At 41.3% G+C, this 19870-nt stretch overlaps 1 protein-coding gene across 1 annotated transcript in view; it reads right to left on the minus strand.

The window, feature by feature from the left end:
• FAM107B (family with sequence similarity 107 member B) overlaps window positions 1-19870 on the minus strand; it is a 200240-nt gene that overhangs the window by 109869 nt on the left and 70501 nt on the right. The window contains exons 3-4 of the mRNA XM_037510640.2: window positions 3851-3911; window positions 1086-1090 (exon numbers count right to left, since the gene is read on the minus strand). Of these exons, the coding sequence (XP_037366537.1) occupies window positions 1086-1090; window positions 3851-3911 (66 nt within the window). The remainder of the gene's footprint in view (window positions 1-1085; window positions 1091-3850; window positions 3912-19870) is intronic.

The following is a 19870-nucleotide window of genomic DNA, read 5'->3' on the forward strand; positions in this document are numbered from 1 at the left end:
TAAATTAGTTTGTACAAAGGTATCTGCACCTGATTGCATGTCCTGGTAGTAGAGAATCTGGGGATCAGAGGCAGTGAGGAAGGAACCCCACTGAGGAGGGACAGGGCACGGAGAGGGCAGGCTGGTTGGAGGCAAAGGTAACCTTCATGCGTCTGGTGAACCTGCCTAGCATTGGCTTGCTGAAATGGAGCACCAGGTGACAACAATCCACGCTGTATCACATTAAAAGAGACATTATAAACGGGCTTCCCTGTCAACTCAGCTAATATATCCATGAACTCCAGGGGAAATACTACCTTATCCCGGGTGGGCGTGAGGGCAGGTCACGTACTCAAAAAACCTCGAAGAGACATTACACCGAGTTATCAGAGAACAAAGGACAAATAATAAATGGTGGTAAAGTTTAAACATATTCCCAGTTAACCTGTCATTGTCCCCTGGGTGGCCCCTGCAAGGATAAATTATAAACCTCAGGATAAAGTGACAGATACCTAAGGGTTAGGTCATTAGCACAAAAAATGGGCTGAACTCCAAATAGGTATCACTTTGGAGTCAATTTACAGTATTTAATTTTCACTTTATAAATGACTTGGCTGATGTGGCAGTCTTCACAAATGGATTCCATTCTATCTCTCAGATCCGGCTCACATGCCACAATCTCTTGGTGGAATTCTGGGAGCCCTCAAATTGGATTTCTCTCCCCCAACACCTGTGTGTTTATGGCCTGGGGCATCCCACCTGTTGCTTAGTTTTTGTGTCCATCTGTTATAGGTCCTATTTAACAATACACTCTACAAAGGCAGGACTTCCACAGCACCCTGTTTTCTTTATAACATATTTTACTTGTCTAAAGACTATGATTTCTCTATAATTTACATTTTCTTTTTGTTTATGGCTGTATTTCTCACTTACTTCTGAGCCTTATAAAGCATGGAATCAAGTCTAGTCTATTTACCATTCTATATAAAGCATAATTCCTAGCACAATATTGAGTGCATAGTAGGCATTCAATGAATGTTTCTTGAATTAATGTAGCCTATGTTCATACTTTTTGATTAACCTTGCAGACACAACTTATGCCTAACAGAATCTCGAGAGTGGTTAATATGTACAGTAGATCTGCAGTGACTGGACTAAGATTAGGGATACAGGCATACTAGAGCTACAATGTAAAGACTCTACACAGTTGGACTAAATTCTGAATAAAGATGTGAAACTCCACAGGAAGCCCAGAGTCAGGGGGCACAAACATTTTTTAGAGAAAGTGAGAAACTGCTCACTTTTCACCTGAAATTCTACTAAAAGAACAGGGTTATTTGGTGTTTTTGAAGAAAAGGGGGGAAAGTCATTTAGTCAAAATCTAAAAGTGTATAATCCTATCACAAGAAATTAGATTATAGATTTCTAAGTAAACCATGTCCCTTCTTTTCTTTGGAATTATGTTACATGGGGACCTTCAACTCCAAATGTGTTTATAGAGGGAAATCATTATCACTAGACTGGATTTTTAGCAACAACCCCAAAAGCCTAAAGATCCAGGAATCCTAGAAGACTGTTGAAGAATAAGATCTCTGATTTCTCATCCTGAGACGTCATTGGATGTGGGGAAAAAAAGGCATTGGATGTGGAAAAAAAAAGTACTCAAAATATAGTAGACACTCTGCCAAGAGGGGAAATAACACCATTGATAATAGCAGTTGGGAAAGTCAAGGTCTCTTGGTTAGCCAAATTTGCACTGACCCAGCAATGGCTATCATCCCAGCCTGCTTCTGTTGCTGAGGAACCGAAAATCAAGGTTAAGTCTGCAAAAATGGCACCGAGAACAATTTTCAGGTCTGATATGCATGCCCCAACTTTACCCTTTTATGTCCTTTTTTAAACTCCAGAATTATTTACAAGCATCATCAACCTACAGACTTCTTTGATTCTGCTGTCCTCAGGCAAATTTATGTCTTTCAAAGCTCCCCGTAGCATTTTGATTATATTGATTTTTTTTTCACATTTTGAACATTTCCCATGTTCAAAACCTGTCTGTCTCTTAGACATAATTTGTTTTTGTGAGGGCAAGTGTCATATCTTATTCTCATTTTTTTAATGATTTATTTATTTATGCATATAAGAACTGGGGTACAAGCCAGAGGTGCAGGGGGTGAGAGGATTCACCAGAGACAGAGTGGGGAACAGAACAGACAGACCCACTGAAATACACTGCTGAAGGGAGAGGTGGGCGAGATAGGAGAGGACTGCTGTGCCATGTGGGTTTCTCCCTGGCTGCCCGGGGATTGAACTCGTGCTGCAGAGGCTGCAAATTGCTTCATAGTGCTGTGCTTAAGCCCCTTGAGCCACCAGGGAGGCCCTTATTCTCATTTTTATCCCAGAAATTTATAAGGGGATCTCCCTGGTGGTGCAGGGGTTAAAGACACGGCACTCTCAAGCTATCGCCAGCCACTGCAGCACAATTTTGATCCCCACCAACCAGCAAGCAACCCACATGGCATAGCAGATCTCTCCTGTCTCACCCACTGCTCCCCTCAGCAGTGTATTTCAGTCAATCTGCCTGTTCTGCTCCCCACTCTCTATGGTGAATCCTCTCATGACCCCCCCACCTCTGGTCTACACCCCAGTTCTTGTATGCATAAATAAATAAATCTAAAAAAAAAGAAATTTATAACTTCTTATAAATTAAGAGAATATCTCCATTAAGAGAATAAAATGCCTTATACATAGAAAGCTCAATAAGAATTTATTGAACAAATACTGTGTGCCAGGCATTGTCCAAGGTGCCAGTGGTACCACTAAACAAGAATGGTCCCTGCTCTCTGAGTGCAATAAGTAAGTCAATCAACAGAAAAATGATTTAGTTATAAAAATAAAAATGGGCAGTGAAACGGAGAGTGATTTGAAGGACTGAAAAGGTGGGCTCTGGAAGTGGACATTTGACATGAGATGTGACTGATGAGAAGCCAAGAATGCAAGAGCCTGCAAAGGGATGAAACTGGTGGTGGGGTACATTCAACTTGAGAGGGGTTTAGAAGGAGGCAGTTGAATTGGCTAATTGGTTAATCCCTCTATATCTGAACAAGATGCCACCTTTCTCCCCTCACTTTGCATATTCTTTTCATTACCATTCCCCATTTCTTGACTTTCATTAAATTACAAGAACATGAACTTCTGCCATGGGCAAACACATCTGAAGCCCTGGTCTAACCTAATCATATAAAGCACCAAACTAAAAGCTGTTAGAAAATAGAAATTGAGAATATTGAGATTTAGCTTTAATTATTATAAGATCCATTTAACTAATATTTATTTTTATGACCATTGCTCTCATTATTATTATTATTAATCATAGTCAGAGACTAAATTGTAAAAGTTCTCATCATATATTTCTTTCCATACCCATAGAAGTATATTATGGGGTTAATAACTTTAGCAAAGCTATACATGTAACTATACACTAACCAACACACACACACACACACACAAATGCATCTAAATAATATTTTCCAGTGTAATCATAAATACCTCAGTAAATAAATATACCACTTATTTTAGTATTACTGAATTTGAAATTTCTGCATCATTATCATCTACTTCATTGCAAGTATTTGTTCATCAAGAACTGCAATCAATAAAAGAAAAAAGGAAGAGAAGCAGCTATTTTCTGCATCGTGACCAGATTGTCCAGATGTCGTGTCTGGAATACATCACAAGTGACATTTCTAGTCATGTTTCCAATCATTTGGAACACACAGATTTTCCTTGGTCATCTGCAAAACTTTTGGATACCGTGAGTCGTGCTGTCAGCAACAGCAGCTCAGAAAAAGGAGTCACACTGAATATATCCTACCTGGTGTCATCTTCAGTCCCAAATTGAGGTCTTTAGGTTCTTCTTGGTTTTCCTTTTCTTCCTGAGTTCCAGCCACACAAATAAGACAAAAAGGGAGAAAATAAAAGCAATTTTTTTTTTTTGCAAAGCTAGTATTTAATGTGAGATCAAGTTTGAAAAAATTAGACCAACTCCATATGAGCTGAGGCTTCAGGTTGGCAACAAATTCAACAGTAGATGTATAGTAGAATAAGCAGGGATGTGCTGGGTTATAAACTCCACGCAGCCATTCACATGGAAGTTTCTGCAAATGTTGCCCCTGGAGTAGTACAGTCCAGGAGCTCTTTGTGACTAATACATTGGGGGGCATCAATCACTCAGACATAATGGTAGTGGGTTTCCCCATCAGATAAAATTCTGCCAGTATGATGGAACAAAGAGAATTATGTGTTAATTTTCACAATTTAGGGAGCTGATTTCACGTGATTTTGAAAGTTCTATCAAAGTTCACAATTTTATTTCTGGGAAGTCAGGTACACATATTTTTCTGAGGTCTGGCGTTATTTTCTGTAATGACAATTTTAATTGTTGTAGTACTGATAAACGTTGACCTGGCTAGCAACGAGGGAAGGAAATTAGGAGGAATTCTGTGGTGCTTTTGTAATTTTCGTCTGCATGGTGACTTTATACTAACTCATTTATTTTTTCCTTCACTGAGCAAATATTTGTTGAGTGCCTATATTATGGTGAATTTCTGTGGAACCATGATCTTTAAGCAAGATCCCTTCTAACATCCATTGAATCATGCTGTAGGCAGTTGCTGGCTGGCACACTTTTAAAGCATTCTTTGTTCCTCCTAAGAGTTTAACCCAATAGGAAATATCCTGGGCCATAATAAAGCATATGGTTTGAGGTTGCATAAATGAGACTACTCTGTAACCAGAGTGGAACAATGAAACTCAAAAACTGGTATCATTCATCACAGGATTATCCCCCAATTTGTTCTAAATCCGTAGCTCCTAGGTAACAATTCATCTGGATAAGAATCCACCAGGCTCTCCAGTATGGCTAGTCAAGTTTGGCTAGTCAAAGAAAGAAATGTCCTTTTCAATTCTTAAAGATTAGTTTTATTAAATTAAATCATAAGGGAATTGATTACACCTGTGTTGGGAACAAACGTTTTTTCCAAGCTCAGAATTCCTCTTCAAATGTTCATCATTAGGGATCATTTCCAAAAAATTGCCCTATTTTTAAAAACCACAAAATGGCATTGGCCTAGGCAGTTTGGATAAACAAGACTTTAGTCCAATTATGTCAGATTCATATACTGTAGGAAATTTTCATGAAAATTGCTTCCAAACTTACATTTCTGAAAAGCATGTGAATTAATAATATACTAAAGGACATGTAAATTACAGAAGTACTTCATCACACAACAATTAAATGCAGCAAATAATTTCTTGTTTCACAAGGCCCAACAGGACAATATGTACAGAAAACATGAAAAGTGATTTATAATATAGCCATAGGATAAGTCTCTCCAGATGCCAACAGAACTCAAATAAAGTTGTTTCATAGATGAAAGGACTATCCCTTTGAGCCAATAAGACTGTTTACTTGTTTATTGCTCTAAATTCCAGAATTGTGAAATAGTCCTTTATCTCTCCTCCAAGTGTATTTATTTCTTCATTTGAAATTGTCCCGCCCCCAATTTTCTCATTAACTAACAAAACTTGCAAAGCCCTGGGAAGATCTACAGATGGAAGGATATTTGGAATCCTTTTGCCTGGCGAGCTCTCAGCATAGAATAAACAAGCATCTGTCTTCAATAGTATAAACTATGTCCTATTTAGAGAAAAAGGCTGAGCTCCTTAGACACTTGTGTTTCTTTTTTTCAGTGCAAGACTGTGATTTGCTGAATTTGTTCTTACTGGCTTTTTCCCAGCAAAGCTAGAATAAAATGACAGTAGTTCAACTGTAGTAGACATCTGTTGAGTTTTCTGCCCAGCATTCACTCACTCTATCCTAGTAAGTGATTTCCTCTTTAATGTCATCCTTCCCCACTGTAAGTGAGCTCTGCTTACTCCAAAGACTGCTCTATGACCCACGCACCTTCCTCCCCACCAATTCAGGAGTGTTCATGGTCCTGTGATCCAGGGCCAGGCCCTAATCCATTGGGTTTTCCTGTGATAGTTGCAGGGTTGTCACATGACCCAGAGCAAAGCCATCAGTCCACTGCAGTCTTCCCTGAGGATGATGCGGTGTGGTCACATGACCCAATCAGGGTTAAGGAGAGATTTTCTCTCGATGTTTGGGAATAGGATTCCTATTCTTATCTACTAGCTCTGAAACCTGAGAAAATTCTGAGAATTGGTTCTGCTGCTGTCACATGTAACCGAGACAAAGGTCACAACATTGGAAGGCAGAGTCAAGAGACAGACTGATATGAGTCTTGAGGATGTTATTTGAGCCCTAAATCCAGCCATGCCCAAAGCAAGCTCACTCTGGACTTTTCATCCTAAGTCGGCCAATATATTTCTTTTTATTTTTCTTAAAACATTGATTTAAAAAATAAAAAACCAAAGTTACTTCTATAACATTTTCTATTACTTCTAACAGAACAAGTACTGACAGCTACTTGTTGACACAGGAGCCGTGGTTCTGGATAACAGGGTGGGGGTTAAGGTTCATCGCTCATGGGCCTCTGTACCTCAGACACCAACATGTACTTTATGATCTAATTAAATGGAATGGAATGGGGATGATGCACTGAGGAGGTGCTATTAAAATATAGCCAACAATTAAGTTTTTCTCTGTTTCCTCTGAGGACTAACGTCAAGCATTTTCCTGAGAAGACACCTATTTTATGAGATGGTCAGTCTGGTGCTAACACAACAGAAGATGGAAGAGGAATTCAGAAAAACAACCACTACACTCACAGGTCCTAGAGAAGAAGGCACAGCACACACAAAGTGCCACATGAAAAAGGCACCAGAGGGTCAGGACAGAAGATAGGAGTCAGGGAAGAGTACCCACCTCTGTTTTTATTGGGGTTTCCATGGGAAAGGCAAGGGATGGTGGAGGAAATAGCTTACATGGGATAATTTTGGTGGACTTCATGCAAGTTGGTCCCTAGTTGCCTGGTACCTGGCCCGGGAGTAAGTAAGACAGTGGAATATTGCATCCTGGGGTACAAGGCATGAGAGAGGAGGTTGGGACTGAAGTAGTTCCTTTGTATGTCACAGTCATGCCGCAGGATGGCCCCTTTGCTATCTCTGAGACTTGGCTAGCCAGAACGTTTTTTAAACATCATACAGAACTTTTAAAATATTTACAGTACACCATGTTAAACCATGGTCTGGATGTTTATACTGAGTGACTTCAGGGTATGTTTTTGAAACAAATATGTTTCTTTTCCTAAGGTTCACCTAGTGAAGCAATAATAAAAAAAGGTTTTTAAAATATTTATAATATAGTAATAACTTCACGAACATACTTCCTGTCATTTGGTTTCTTATTTTTACAACACTAAAAGAGCTGGCAGTTAGTAACCTATTCCTTCCAAAGAAGGTTGGATTTTAATTTGAAATAGTGGTTTCCCTATTACCAAATATTTAAGGAGCCCTCTTATTATGGACTCTACTACAAAGAACATCTTCCAGTGTACAGCTTTTTATTTTTTCCTTATTTCAAATTATTTTGGCTTAAAGTTTCAAGGGTAGGATTCTGTATTTTGACAAATGACCAGAATGTTTTTGAAATTTTCCATGCAGACTGCAAATTGCCCCCCCAAAAAATGTTTCATCAAGTTAATGGTTAAAATGTGACTTTTATTATAAACTCTAGCAATTTCAATCCCATATTTTGATGAATATGAAAATCTCTTATTGGAGGTCATTTAAAAAACTGATATACAACCCCTAGCATATTGCAGTGTCGAGTCCCTCTTCCTGCATCCCATTGCTACTGACAAATACATATTAAGTTCTCATGGAACCCCATTCCTAGGTTTTACCTTTACCCATTAAATTATAGATACATAATTTACTAATACTATGGCTACTATAAGACTATGCTTATCTTTTAAATCTCATTCAGGGTCTACCCTCCTCCTCTTAACACATGCTTGTTAAGTAAGTGTTGGATGGATTCAATTGTTCACCTACTTTATATCTTTGTTTAATGACCAACCTAGTAAAACACATTCTACAATAAAAAGTCAAACATTGTCCATCCTTGTTTATACTAATCACATAGAATTTCCTCCAAGTAGGTTTTCTTGGAGCAGTCAGCCTCCATTCCAAACTCCTCCCAATTTTAACTTCAGTATTTATGATTAGCTAACATGTCTTGAATTCTTGCAAAGTGTCAGATAAACTGTGATATATGTATAGTAACTCACTTAAACTTCAACAACCCTCCGAGATAGGTAATCTTAAGACCATTGGTTCTGTTTCAAGGAGAAACGGCTCAGAGGAAGTCATACACCTTGTACTGGATACTGTGATGTGCTGCCCATAGACTCTTGGTGAGAAGGCTCTATTTTCACAGCTGAGGGAATACTGTTAATAGACAGCTCTTAGCTGTCAGCCTCCAGGGAGACAGCTGGCAAGGCAGCTGGCACCCAGGGACTTGATGGCAAGAAAGCAGAGAGGCCCAACCTTCTCAATTCAAGATAACTCTGGTCCTACCTGGCTCCAGGGCTTCCTGTGAGATTAGCTGAGACCTCCATTGGGACTTCATTGCAGCCCATCACCCACCTCTGCCCAGTCCTCTTCCTGCTCTTCCCTTCCATAGGGGTTGATCCCAAGAGCTCTCCTTAGTGAACTTTGTACACAGTATTCTCCATTTCAAAGTCAGTTTCCTAGGAACCATCAACACATCCAAAGTCACATTTCCTGAAATGTGATTCAAACCCAAGTCTACACAGCTTGAAGTCCCATGCTATAAACCACTAGACTAAACTCCAACCCTAATGCCAACTCTCTTGTAAAAGCTACAGAAGCCTGGAACTTGGCTCTACACAGTGATTCTTATTTGCTCAGTATGAAGTTCAGGTGGCCAATCATCCTGATTTGCTTAGGACTGAGGGAATATAGGACATTTGGTATTAAAACCACAAAATTCCTGGGAAAATAAAATAAGTTGGTCTCCTTAATTGAATATGATTCTATTATTATTATTTTAATGAGCACTTCAGATGTACTGCCAAACTTAAAAAAAAATGGCTTTTTGATAAAAGGAAGTCTTAATTATGGTGTTTTTAAATTAACATTTTTAAACTATGACTCTGTATTACGTACTTCCTCTAAGAGCTTTACAATTTGTTTATTATCGTCTTTATTTACAAGCAGGAAACCATAAGAAAAGGTTAAAGAAATTAAGGAAACTGCCCAAGGTCACACAGCTATTAAATGGTGAAACCTGAAGACAAACCCAATCCACTACCCCACAATGCACCCTAAATGACTTGTCCTTTCTAAATCTCCTCATCTGGAGTTATGCCATCTATGGCCATGGGTTGTTATGATGATAATATATATGAAGCACCTGCTCAGTGCCTGCTGCAAAGTAAGCATATATGTTATGTACTTTTCCTTTTCCACCAGTGGAAATGCATCACTGGGTTTTAGGTCAACTTTTTGTCCATTGGCCCACTAAGAAGAGGATTAGAGGTCAACTCTTACACGTTCTTTCCTGGCTGTGTGTAGAACTGTCATCAAAACTGATCTCAGGAAAAGTTCACTTTAGGGCCTCCCCTGGTGGTCAGGCGGTTGAGCACTGCTCTGTGAAGCACACCACTGTGAAGCTGTCCACAGCCTCTGCAGTGCCAGTTCAGTCCTGGCCGGCCGGCGAGGGTCCCACATGGTGTGGCAGACCTCTCCTGTCGCGCCCGCTGCTCCCCTCAGCAGTGTATTTTGTCAGTCTGCCTGTTCTGTTTCCTGCTCTGTCTCTGGTGAATCCTCTCACCCTCCCGCACATCTGGCCTGTATCCCAGTTCTTGTGTAAAATAAATAAATAAATCTTTAAGGAAAAAAAAAGAAAAGTTCACTTTAGGTCAATATACATACTTCCACATTCATGACATTGCGTTAGAAAAAGTGGGGGATATCACAGTGAATAGGGCTGAAGCCTGAACCTTCTACAGCTTGTGACACTGTAATCATCTTCACAGGGGAAGAGAAATCCTAACGATAGTTTCCTCTTCCTTCCTCTCTTTCTCCTCCACTCATGTTCCCAGCCTCCTCTCTACATCCCGTAGTATATCAATCATGCAAGATAAAAACTACAAAGAATTTCAGTATGAGAAACTTCTGTTGAGAAAGAGCTTGAGTCACACTTAAGAGAGAGGGAAGAGGATTGTAAATAAATAATTAATGCAGCACACAAATATTCTGAAGGATGCTCACAGTGATAGAACACATGGGCAGAGATAGAAGCAAAGTACACTAGTATAAGAGTGTGAGAGAAGGGATGAGAATCTTTGAGTAAGCTATTCCTTCCAAAGAGGGAATAGGTTCAGGGTTCAAATAGGTCGAAATAGGTCAATAGGTCCAGGGTTCAAATCCTGGTTTCTTCATGCAAGAATTCTATCAGTTTCAGTTTCTTCATCAAAATATAAAGGCAAGACCTCCCTGGTGGTGCAGCAGTTGAGCGCTGGGTTGTGAAGCTGCCAGCAGCCTCTGCAGCACCCGTTCGATCCCCAGCTGCTCCCCAGCCACCAGAGGAGGGTCCGGCATGGCGCACAGACCTCTCCTGCCACCCGCTGCTCCCCTCAGCAGTGTACTTCGGTCCTTCTGCCTGCTCTGCTCCCTGCTCTAGCTCTAGTGAATTCTCTCACCCTCCCGCGCTTCTGACTGTACCCAGAGTTTGTACAAATAAATAAATAAATCTTAATATATATATATATATATATATAAAGGCAATACTTAAGTTCTTTGTGGGATTTTGTGGCTAAGATTAAATGAGGTGGTAGGTGTGAGATGGGGTGACCACTGTCACCCCTAACAGTTCTCTACCCCTTCTGATAAAAGCAGCTACCCTAGGTCAGAAGGATTAACCCAAGCAAGAGGATATAACCAAACTCAGGCTAATTAGAGTAACTTGACTGAGACTTTTCAACTTAGTTAGAGGAAGTTTTACAATCTTGAACATCTTAGGGTAGAGACTAGAACTAGTTATTGTCACATGGGATAACTCAAGAGACTAAATCCATTATTCAATGGGAAGTAGAGACAAAAGTCAGAGAGGTTGCTCTGATGATATGGTGGCCCTGTGTGCTGCAAATAATCCTGATTCTGATGTTTATTTCCACACCTCTGCTAAGACTGCCCCTTCGCTTGTTTCAGCTCAGGGAATGCACTTAAGATGATTGTAGACACGGAGGAGCCCAAGAAGATGGAAGGTGTCATTGCTGTCTCAACCAAGTCATCACCTCACTCCAGCCACCACTGGGTCCACGGAATATATTCCTCATGAGCAGAAGCTGTAGTTCACTAAGCTGCCCAAGGTCAGGGAGACTGCAGTCCTCATTAGCGGTGTGTTTCACTCACTGCTTTGCAGGATCTGGTCTTTCCTTCCTCGCTGCTTATAGGAAAGTGAAGTAGCTGCAGCAAAAGAGGATGTGTTTTGGATCACATGGGTGTCAAGTTGTAGTTCTCAAACTTGGGTATGTATCTAAATCACCCGGAAAATATGGCAGATACAGAGGGGTCAGTCTTTTCCACTTGACAAGCTTGGGCTTCTGGATTCTTGATTAATCTAATTCTTCCAGTGATGCTATTGTAATAATACACACCTCAATTTAAGAATCCTTGTTGTAAAAGATGGGAATTTGGTCTGATACTCAGACAATAATGTGCGGGTCCTCTCTTTTCCTTAATCTTTCTTTTTGTCCATTTCTGCGTGTTACTCCTTGGGCTTCTCATTCACTGCAAGGTCAATGCTACTAGAAGCTCTGGGGCCACATCCTTTCTTTCAGCTCATGTTACAAAAGAGGACAAGGAGAGTCTCTGCATCTCTACATTCAGTTTTATGTGCATCTTGGGTTACATACTTACCCTATCATAGGAACATGCCTATCAGGGAATGGGGACTATGATTTTCCAGACCTACTTTGCTACCCATCACAAAGGTCAATGAAGGGAAGAGCTACTACAATTGGAAACCTCAGAAGAACTTCAGAGAATAGGGAAGGATCTGTTCCTTAAGGGAAGCAAAGCCATGTCCTGAAGGGAGAAGAGAGATGCTCGCCACAGTGATGTTCAAAATACATACTCCCTTAGGCCTCCCCGGTGGCGCAGCAGTTGAGTGCTGGGCTGCAAAGCTGCCCGCAGCCTCTGTAGCACCAGTTTGATCCCCGGCCACTGGTGAGAGGGACCCACATGGCGCGCAGACCTCTCCTGCCGCCTGCTGCACCCCTCAGCAGTGTACTTCGGTCCTTCTGCCTGTTCTGCTCTCCAGTTTGGCTCTGGTGAATTCTCTCACCCTCCTGCACTTCTGGCTATACCCAGTGCTTGTATAAATAAATAAATAAAAATCTTAAAAAAAAAAAAAAAAATATATATATATATATATACTCCCAAGTAGACAGCTATCTCCAAAATCACAGAATTAAGAAATATGTACTGCTAATTTACTGCCTGGCATGTGCCAGGAGCTACATATATGTTAAATATGGGGTGATAATGTAAATATTTAACAGCATGCATAGTACTGGCACAAGCCACATGCTAATCAGAATGGGGAGCTTTCTGGAGGTCCTTGGGGTACAAGTTTTAACCCATAATTTCCTGGACTGTGCAGAGTTCAGGGATCTGGGGAGAGAGATAATATTGGGGCTGGACTGCAGGGGAGAACTTGGGGAACAGTTATTTGCCAGTCAATACCAAGGTGTCTTAGTATTTTATCAGCCATATGTTCTTACTGATGCATACCTGCTGAATATTTTCAGTCCTAAGTATCATCTTAACAACCACACTTCTAAAGCTGAGGTAGATCCTGCTATAGGCTGCAGCTTGTAGAAAGGTATGCAAAGTCTCTTTCAGGGGGATCAATTTCACTCAAATATTTGGGAGGCAGCACATTATTTGTACATCAAAACAAATCTGACTATGCTGCAGGAAGTGTGTAAAACAGATACATAAGGATATGTAGAACAGATATAAATGGTTAGAATGACCACAGAATGTCAAGGCAGTTTGGATATGGGTTCCCCGACATAAAGGGTGCACCTGTAGACAAGACGAAAAAACATTATCAGAAAAATTGCAATGTTGATATTTGTGTCCCCATTATACAGAAGAGGCCCTGGACAGTTGCAGATTTTGCCTAAGATACAAGTTTTCAATGGGGTTAAGGATTCCCATCAACTCTCTGGGTCAGAACCCTGCTCTCATCGCAATACCACACTGTCTTAAGAAAGCACTTTGCCAGTATTACTTTTATTTTTAGAAAATTTTATTTTTGGTGGAAAGAACAGTTAGTTATTAATAGCTACTTCATGAAATAACTAATGGAAGAAAAATCTGAGGTAAGAAAGAACGTACTATAGTTTTACAAAGGAAGGAGTGATTGTTCCTCATAGTTAGCAAAGGTTATTTAACATACAGACCATTGTGTGTTTCGAGATGTAGAGAGCTCCAGGCCAAGAAAACCACAGAACAAAATAACATGTATCACATTGTAGAAATTTCAGAACCAGGAACATAGGAAAGTTTAACAAAACTGTAATTCAACACGTGGTCCAAAGTTTAAAGTTACATAATGATTGCAAAAATACTTGAATGAAAATAGACTGTCAAACTCCTGGGCAATTGAAGGGATTGGTTGCTTACACTAATTGCTGTAAACTGAACATTGTCCTCACCTCAAATTTGTGCTATAGTGAAGGTTTCAAGGCAATGGCATTAGGAGATGGGGACTTTGGGAGGTGATTAGGTCACGAGGATGGAGTCCTTATGATTAGAATTTGTGCCCTTATAAATGAGGCCCCAGAGAGGCCTCCCTGGTGGCGCAGGAGGTTGAGCGAAGCGCTGTGAAGCTGTCCGAAGCCTCTGCAGTGCCAGTTCCATCCCCGCCGGCCTCAGAGCAACCCACATGGCGCAGCACACCTCTCCTGTCCTGCCCACTGCTCCCCTCAACAGTGTATTTCATCAGTTTGCCTGTTCTGTTCCCTGATCTGTCTCTGGTGAATCCTCTCACCCTCCCACATATCTGGCCTGTACCCCGGTTCTTGTATAAGTAAAATAAATCTTTAAAAAAAAAAAGAGGCCCCAGAGAGCTCCCTCTTGCCTTCCACCAGGTTACAGTGAGAAGGAGGCCAATGACATAGCAGGAAGCAGGTTCTCACCAGATGCTGAATCGGCCAGCTCCTTGATCTTGGACTTCCCAACCTCCAGATTGTAAGAAATAAATGGTTGTTTTAGCCACCCAGTCTATGATAGTTTGAATAGTAGCCTAAACACCCTAAGATAACTGAATATTATTGTATAATCTCATACATAGATTTGTGTTGCAGATCTTCAATGAATGACAAGAGAATCATGACTCTTCAGTCACTTTCAGCATTTAATTCTACTCTACAGGTGCTCTATAGACATTTGTTGAGTGACTGAATAAGTAAATGAATGAATATTTTTTGTTTTGAAGAAAACTCTCCCCCCCACCAATTTTTTTTTTTTTTTGCATAAAGCAGAACCTCCAGGAAGCCATGCATGTGGATCACATGCAGGCTTCAAGAAAGTTAGACTGCACGAGATAAAGAATACGCTGAAAGGATTTCATACATTGTGAACAACCAAATGAGAATTTTCATTGGCAGTTGGGGTTCCAGTTATTATTCTGTTGCCATATTGGTTCGCCAAATTAGTAATACCCCTCAGGTCTGTCTAGATATAAAGCTGCTCCCATCAGCAGTGTATTTCAGTAGATCCATCTTTTCTGCTCCCCACTCAGTCTCTGGTGAATCCTCTCACCCCGCACACACACACCTCTGGCCTACACCCCAGTTCTTCTATGCAAAAATAAATATAAATAAATGAAATATTTTTTTTAAAAAGAAGCATATAATAAATATATATATGGATATATGTATCTTATATAGGCATATTAATGACTAAGAGTACTCCATTTCCACGTGAAGAATTTGAGCCTTGGAGTCACAAAGCTGTAAAGAGAGGCAGAGTCCACCCTCTACTGACCAGTCATTAAAGGAACACTCTTCAACCCTCAGAGTTGATCCTGAGCAGGGGGATCAGAAAATAGGGGGTTTCCTGCAAGGATTGAACAAAACTGGTAAGGAGGTAAGATGCCAGAGACCAAATTGTACCACTAGGAACACATTCTTAGAACTTATGCCTGAAATCTGGAGATGACTTTTGAGTTCTGTGTTCCACATCCTGATTGATCTCACTTTCAAACAGTATTGTAAGTCATGACAGTTTTGGCAAACTGGAATTATGCCTGTAAGCACACGTCATACTACTAGACAACGACACCTAACAATGCTTTTGGTTTCCTTTAGAATCTTTCAGAATAAATAGAAACTTGGCGGTGGATTTTTTTGCAAACCTGAATTTTTCTAGTTCTAGCTTAAGTTAGAGTTGGGGTGAGGAAGTGAAGACTCAAGGTCCAAAATTCGACCTCTTTTCCTGAAGCTTGATTTAACATTAAATACTATTTTTAAAATGCCCAGATGAATTTAAAGTATTTTCTGGATTTACCCTGGGGAAAATTATGCTAAACTGGGCTTGTAGGATGCAAACTGAAGATAGTGAGCAGTAGGGAGGGGCCGAAGCCACAAGCTGAGCAGCCCTCTTTGGACCCACTCAGATGCAGGGCCCCCAACTAAGCCTACCTCCCAAAGAAACTTTTAAAACAACATATTTAAACAGAATTGTGCCAGCTCCTTACATTATAGCAGTGTCGTGGCACTCGCTGCTTTCCAGGGATTTCCCTCACTGAAGCTTTATGCTCAAAAAAAAACCACCTGACAAAGCCCATCAGGGAGAATTAAGGCTTTCCCAGGGTCAATATACAGCTCTCATCTTCCAAGCTGTGTTTCTAATAAAAGGATTTTTAATAATAATAATGTCCTGCCCACTAATCCATTTTAGAAAAGCAATGCCATCATTTGTGAGAAAGTGAGAGTCAGAAGAGGTGCCTTCCAGCCCAACGTTACTATGCGCGCCCCCAAGTCCATAGCAGCCTGAGCTTTGCTTCCTCCTGATGCTGGAGAGAACAGCTCGCCTTCACAACATCGCAGTGATTCCTCTAGATCAAATGTGAGAGGCATCGGGGAAAGCATCCCCTGCTCTCTCAAGGATCAAAGGGTTCAACATCTTGTTATTTGTAAGGAGATAATGACAAATACTGATTTATCTTTTTGCTTCAATAGGACTCAGGTACTTCTGTGCAAACACAAACTCAACACAATGAGAGGAATTTTGTCACCTTGTACACAGCATGATCACTTAGCAAATATTTATGGTTTGGGAGCTTACCTCACCACACCATTAATTTCAAATCTTCTTGGGGTGCAGGGGAAAACTTGGCAAGAGGAGCAACAGGTGTGTTTGGGGGAGGGGAGGTGTTGGGCAGAGGTTGTAATGAAAAGTTTTGCCAAAAATTATTTTCTCCCAGTTTTGTTCTCTTTCTGCTTATAAATTTTTCTCTGCTCAATTCTTATTCCTATATAGAGTCTAATAGAAACATTCCTAGACCACAAGGGTTGGGGTAACTTATACACATGCACATAAACACACATACACACACTCAAGCACACAGAGACACATACATGAACACACATAATCACACAGGCATTCATGCATGTAAACAAGCATGCATGTAAACATAGATGCACCGTTCATACATGTACATACATGCCAGCATGCACCAACATGTAAATACACCCTTGCATGCATATGTGTACATACACAGATACATGTGCACATCTATGCACACACATGCGAAGACACATGCAAGTACATACCTGGATATGCACGTGTACAAGCAAACACACATACAAACACAAGCACACACAACCTACCAAAGGGGAACTAAACAACAACAAAGTGCAAGTCTGCTGAAAAGATGCTTTACTAGGGCCTCCCCGGTGGTGCAGTGGTTGAGCGCTGTGTTGCGAAGCTGCCCGCGGCCTCTGTGGCGCCGGTTCGACCCCCGGCTGCTCCCCAGCCACCGGAGGAGGGTCCCACATGGCGCCCAGACCTCTCCTGCTGCCCGCTGCTCCCCTCAGCAGTGTACTTCGGTCCTTCTGCCTGCTCTGCTCCCCGCTCTGGCTTTGGTGAATTTTCTCACCCTCCCGGGCTTCTGACTGTACCCAGTACATGTATAAACAAAACAAACAAATAAATAAATAAAATAAATAAATAAATAAACATGCCTCTATTAAAAAAAATTTAAAAAAAAAGATGCTTTACTAGACATCAGACTCTTCAGAACTGCTGTCAATGCTTCTGACCTTTATCTCAGGATATCTGCTCTATATTTCAGCATCTCTTTTGTCAGAGTTTCCAGAAAGAATGGGAAGTTACTGGGAAATTAAATGTTAACTTAAATGATACCTAAATTTCCTTTACCAGAAATTAATCAGTGGTGATTCCTTCTTCCAGGTGTCACTCTAAAGTCTCATCTCCCCCAAACCACTTCCTTCTAGTCCCACTGCAGGCACCCCTGGTGTTCAGTGTTACCAGTATCTGCTCACCCTGTGTTGTCACTTGCCCACTCCTCTAAAGAAGAGGTACATGCTGGGGATAGGGCCAGCATATCTAGGCTTTCCTCTAGAAAACCAGAGGAAGACAGTAGTCTAGTCCAATGGCAGGCATTCTTTCAAGTTGCACCAACTGTGTGCCTGTTGCCAGACAAAGTATGAAAAGAGACGTGGAGGATCTGCCTCCAACAGACTCCTCAGTCAGAAGGAAAGCAGTGCTTGGGCAGAGTTAAGTGGAAGGTAATGCTCAGGAACCTGCAAGGGGCAAGATGGAAGTGGAAGATTCTCAGGGAAGATGGCACTAGGAAGGATGAGATGATAATCCAGGTAGGGAACAGCTTCAAGAAACAAAATCTCAGACAATATTTTTCACTTTTGACTTCATCTTAAAAAATGTACCTCAGAGGGCCTCCCCTGGTGGTGCAAGTGGTTGAGCGCAGTGCTGTGAAGCTGTCCACAGCCTCTGCAGCACCAGTTCAATCCCAGCCGGCTGGCGAGGGTCCCACATGGCGTGGCAGACCTCTCCTGTCTCGCCTGCTGCTCCCCTTAGCAGTGTATTTCATCAGTCTGCCTGTTCTGTTCCCTTTTCTGTCTCTGGTGAATCCTCTCACCCTCCCACACATCTGGCCTGTACCCCGGTTCTTGTAAAAATAAACAAATCTTTAAAAAAATATATAGCTCAGAGATAGCCCATACACCCAACAGCTTCCACGCACCCCAGCTGGCTTTCCCTTCCAGTCAAGGGCCCTTGCCCTCAGTTCCCATGGGCTCAGTTCATGGGAATAGGAGGTAGGAGTGGGAGATCTGGGAGAGGTCAAGCATTTATCCCACTGACCTTCCTATGCAGGCAGTCTCCTTAGGAAGTGCCCTTTTTTCCAGGTTCCTGTTGCAGTTTCCTCCACACCCTCACCCCTTTGGCCTATGCGTGGTAACAGCTCTCCCACTGTTACTAGTGTCCCTTGTGGTTCATCTCCATCCCACACACACTTTCGTAAACAGTCACTTTATTAAGCTCTCCTAGAATTATTCTAATTCGAGGACCATCTGTTTCCTGTTGGGACCTTGACTGAAAGAGCAAATAGCAACATATCAAGGAGAGCAGGATGTGAAAAATGTGTGTGTGTATGTGTGTGTGTGTGTATGTGAGAGAGAAAGAGAGAGAGAGAGAATGATGACAGTGATGGTGTCTGATTGACTCATTCATTTATTCTACATTTATTGATGGCCAATCAATAAATATATAAATGAACCATATGAAAAGCACAATGGGTAAGAAAAAGACACTTTCTGGATCTTATAGGAGTATCACTGACAACAGTCTTTGTTATGTTTAGACTATATACTTTAATTTTCTTAGAAAATGATCTTAGAGGGGCCTCCCCTGGTGGCACAGTGGTTGAGCGCTGGGCTGCGAAGCTGCCCACAGCTTCTGCAACGCCAGTTTGATCCCCAGATGCCGGCGAGGGTCCCACATGGTGCGCAGACCTCTCCTGCCATGCCCGCTGCTCCCCTCAGCAGTGTACTTCGTCAGTCTGCCTGTTCTGTTTCCCCGCTCTGGCTCTGGTGAATTCTCTCACCCTCCCATGCTCTGACTGTACCCAGTGCTTGTATAAATAAATAAATAAATCTTTGAAAGAAAAAAAAAGAAAATGATCTTAGAGCTATAGATAAGGGGACGATAAGCAATCTCAGAGTTTATACTCCACCCTTCAAAGTCCACATCTCTAAAAGGAAAAAGCAAGCAGACAAAATCTAACACATGGTCAAGTAGCTCTAAGTTCTGCAAGTTGCTCTGTGGACAACTCACCCCTAAGTTGTAAGTCTGCTATTTGGGTGTCAAAGGCTTTAATAGTGATAGCAAACTCTCTGAGCCAGACGGTGAGCTGGAGGCTTTGTGTATAATATTAAATTTATTCTTTATGAAAACTCCTACGAAGTATGCATGGTTTTCCCCATTTTGCAGAAAACTAAGACTTAAAATATTAAGCAACTAGTGGTAGTAGTTAGCATCTGGATTCAAACCCAAGGCTATATCCAATGCCCATTACTCCTAACTACTCCATGGTATTATTGTCTCTTCCAGGAATAGATAATTCACAGCCAAGACCAGAGGGTGTTTGATGAATAAGAGGCAATTCCAGGTTTGAAGACAAAGGGCTATCCTGTAAACTCAAAATGGAGTAGAGAACTAGACATAAGACCTGAAACCATAAAATACATAGAAGGAAATATAGGTGAAACACTACATGACATGCACCTCAAAGACATCTTTACAGATACATCACCCAAAGCAGTGATAGCGAAAGCAAAGA

The sequence above is a fragment of the Talpa occidentalis genome, unplaced genomic scaffold, assembly GCF_014898055.3.
Source record: "Talpa occidentalis isolate TD23 unplaced genomic scaffold, MPIMG_talOcc4v2.1 talOcc4.14, whole genome shotgun sequence".
In the NCBI taxonomy this organism is placed as follows: domain Eukaryota; kingdom Metazoa; phylum Chordata; class Mammalia; order Eulipotyphla; family Talpidae; genus Talpa; species Talpa occidentalis.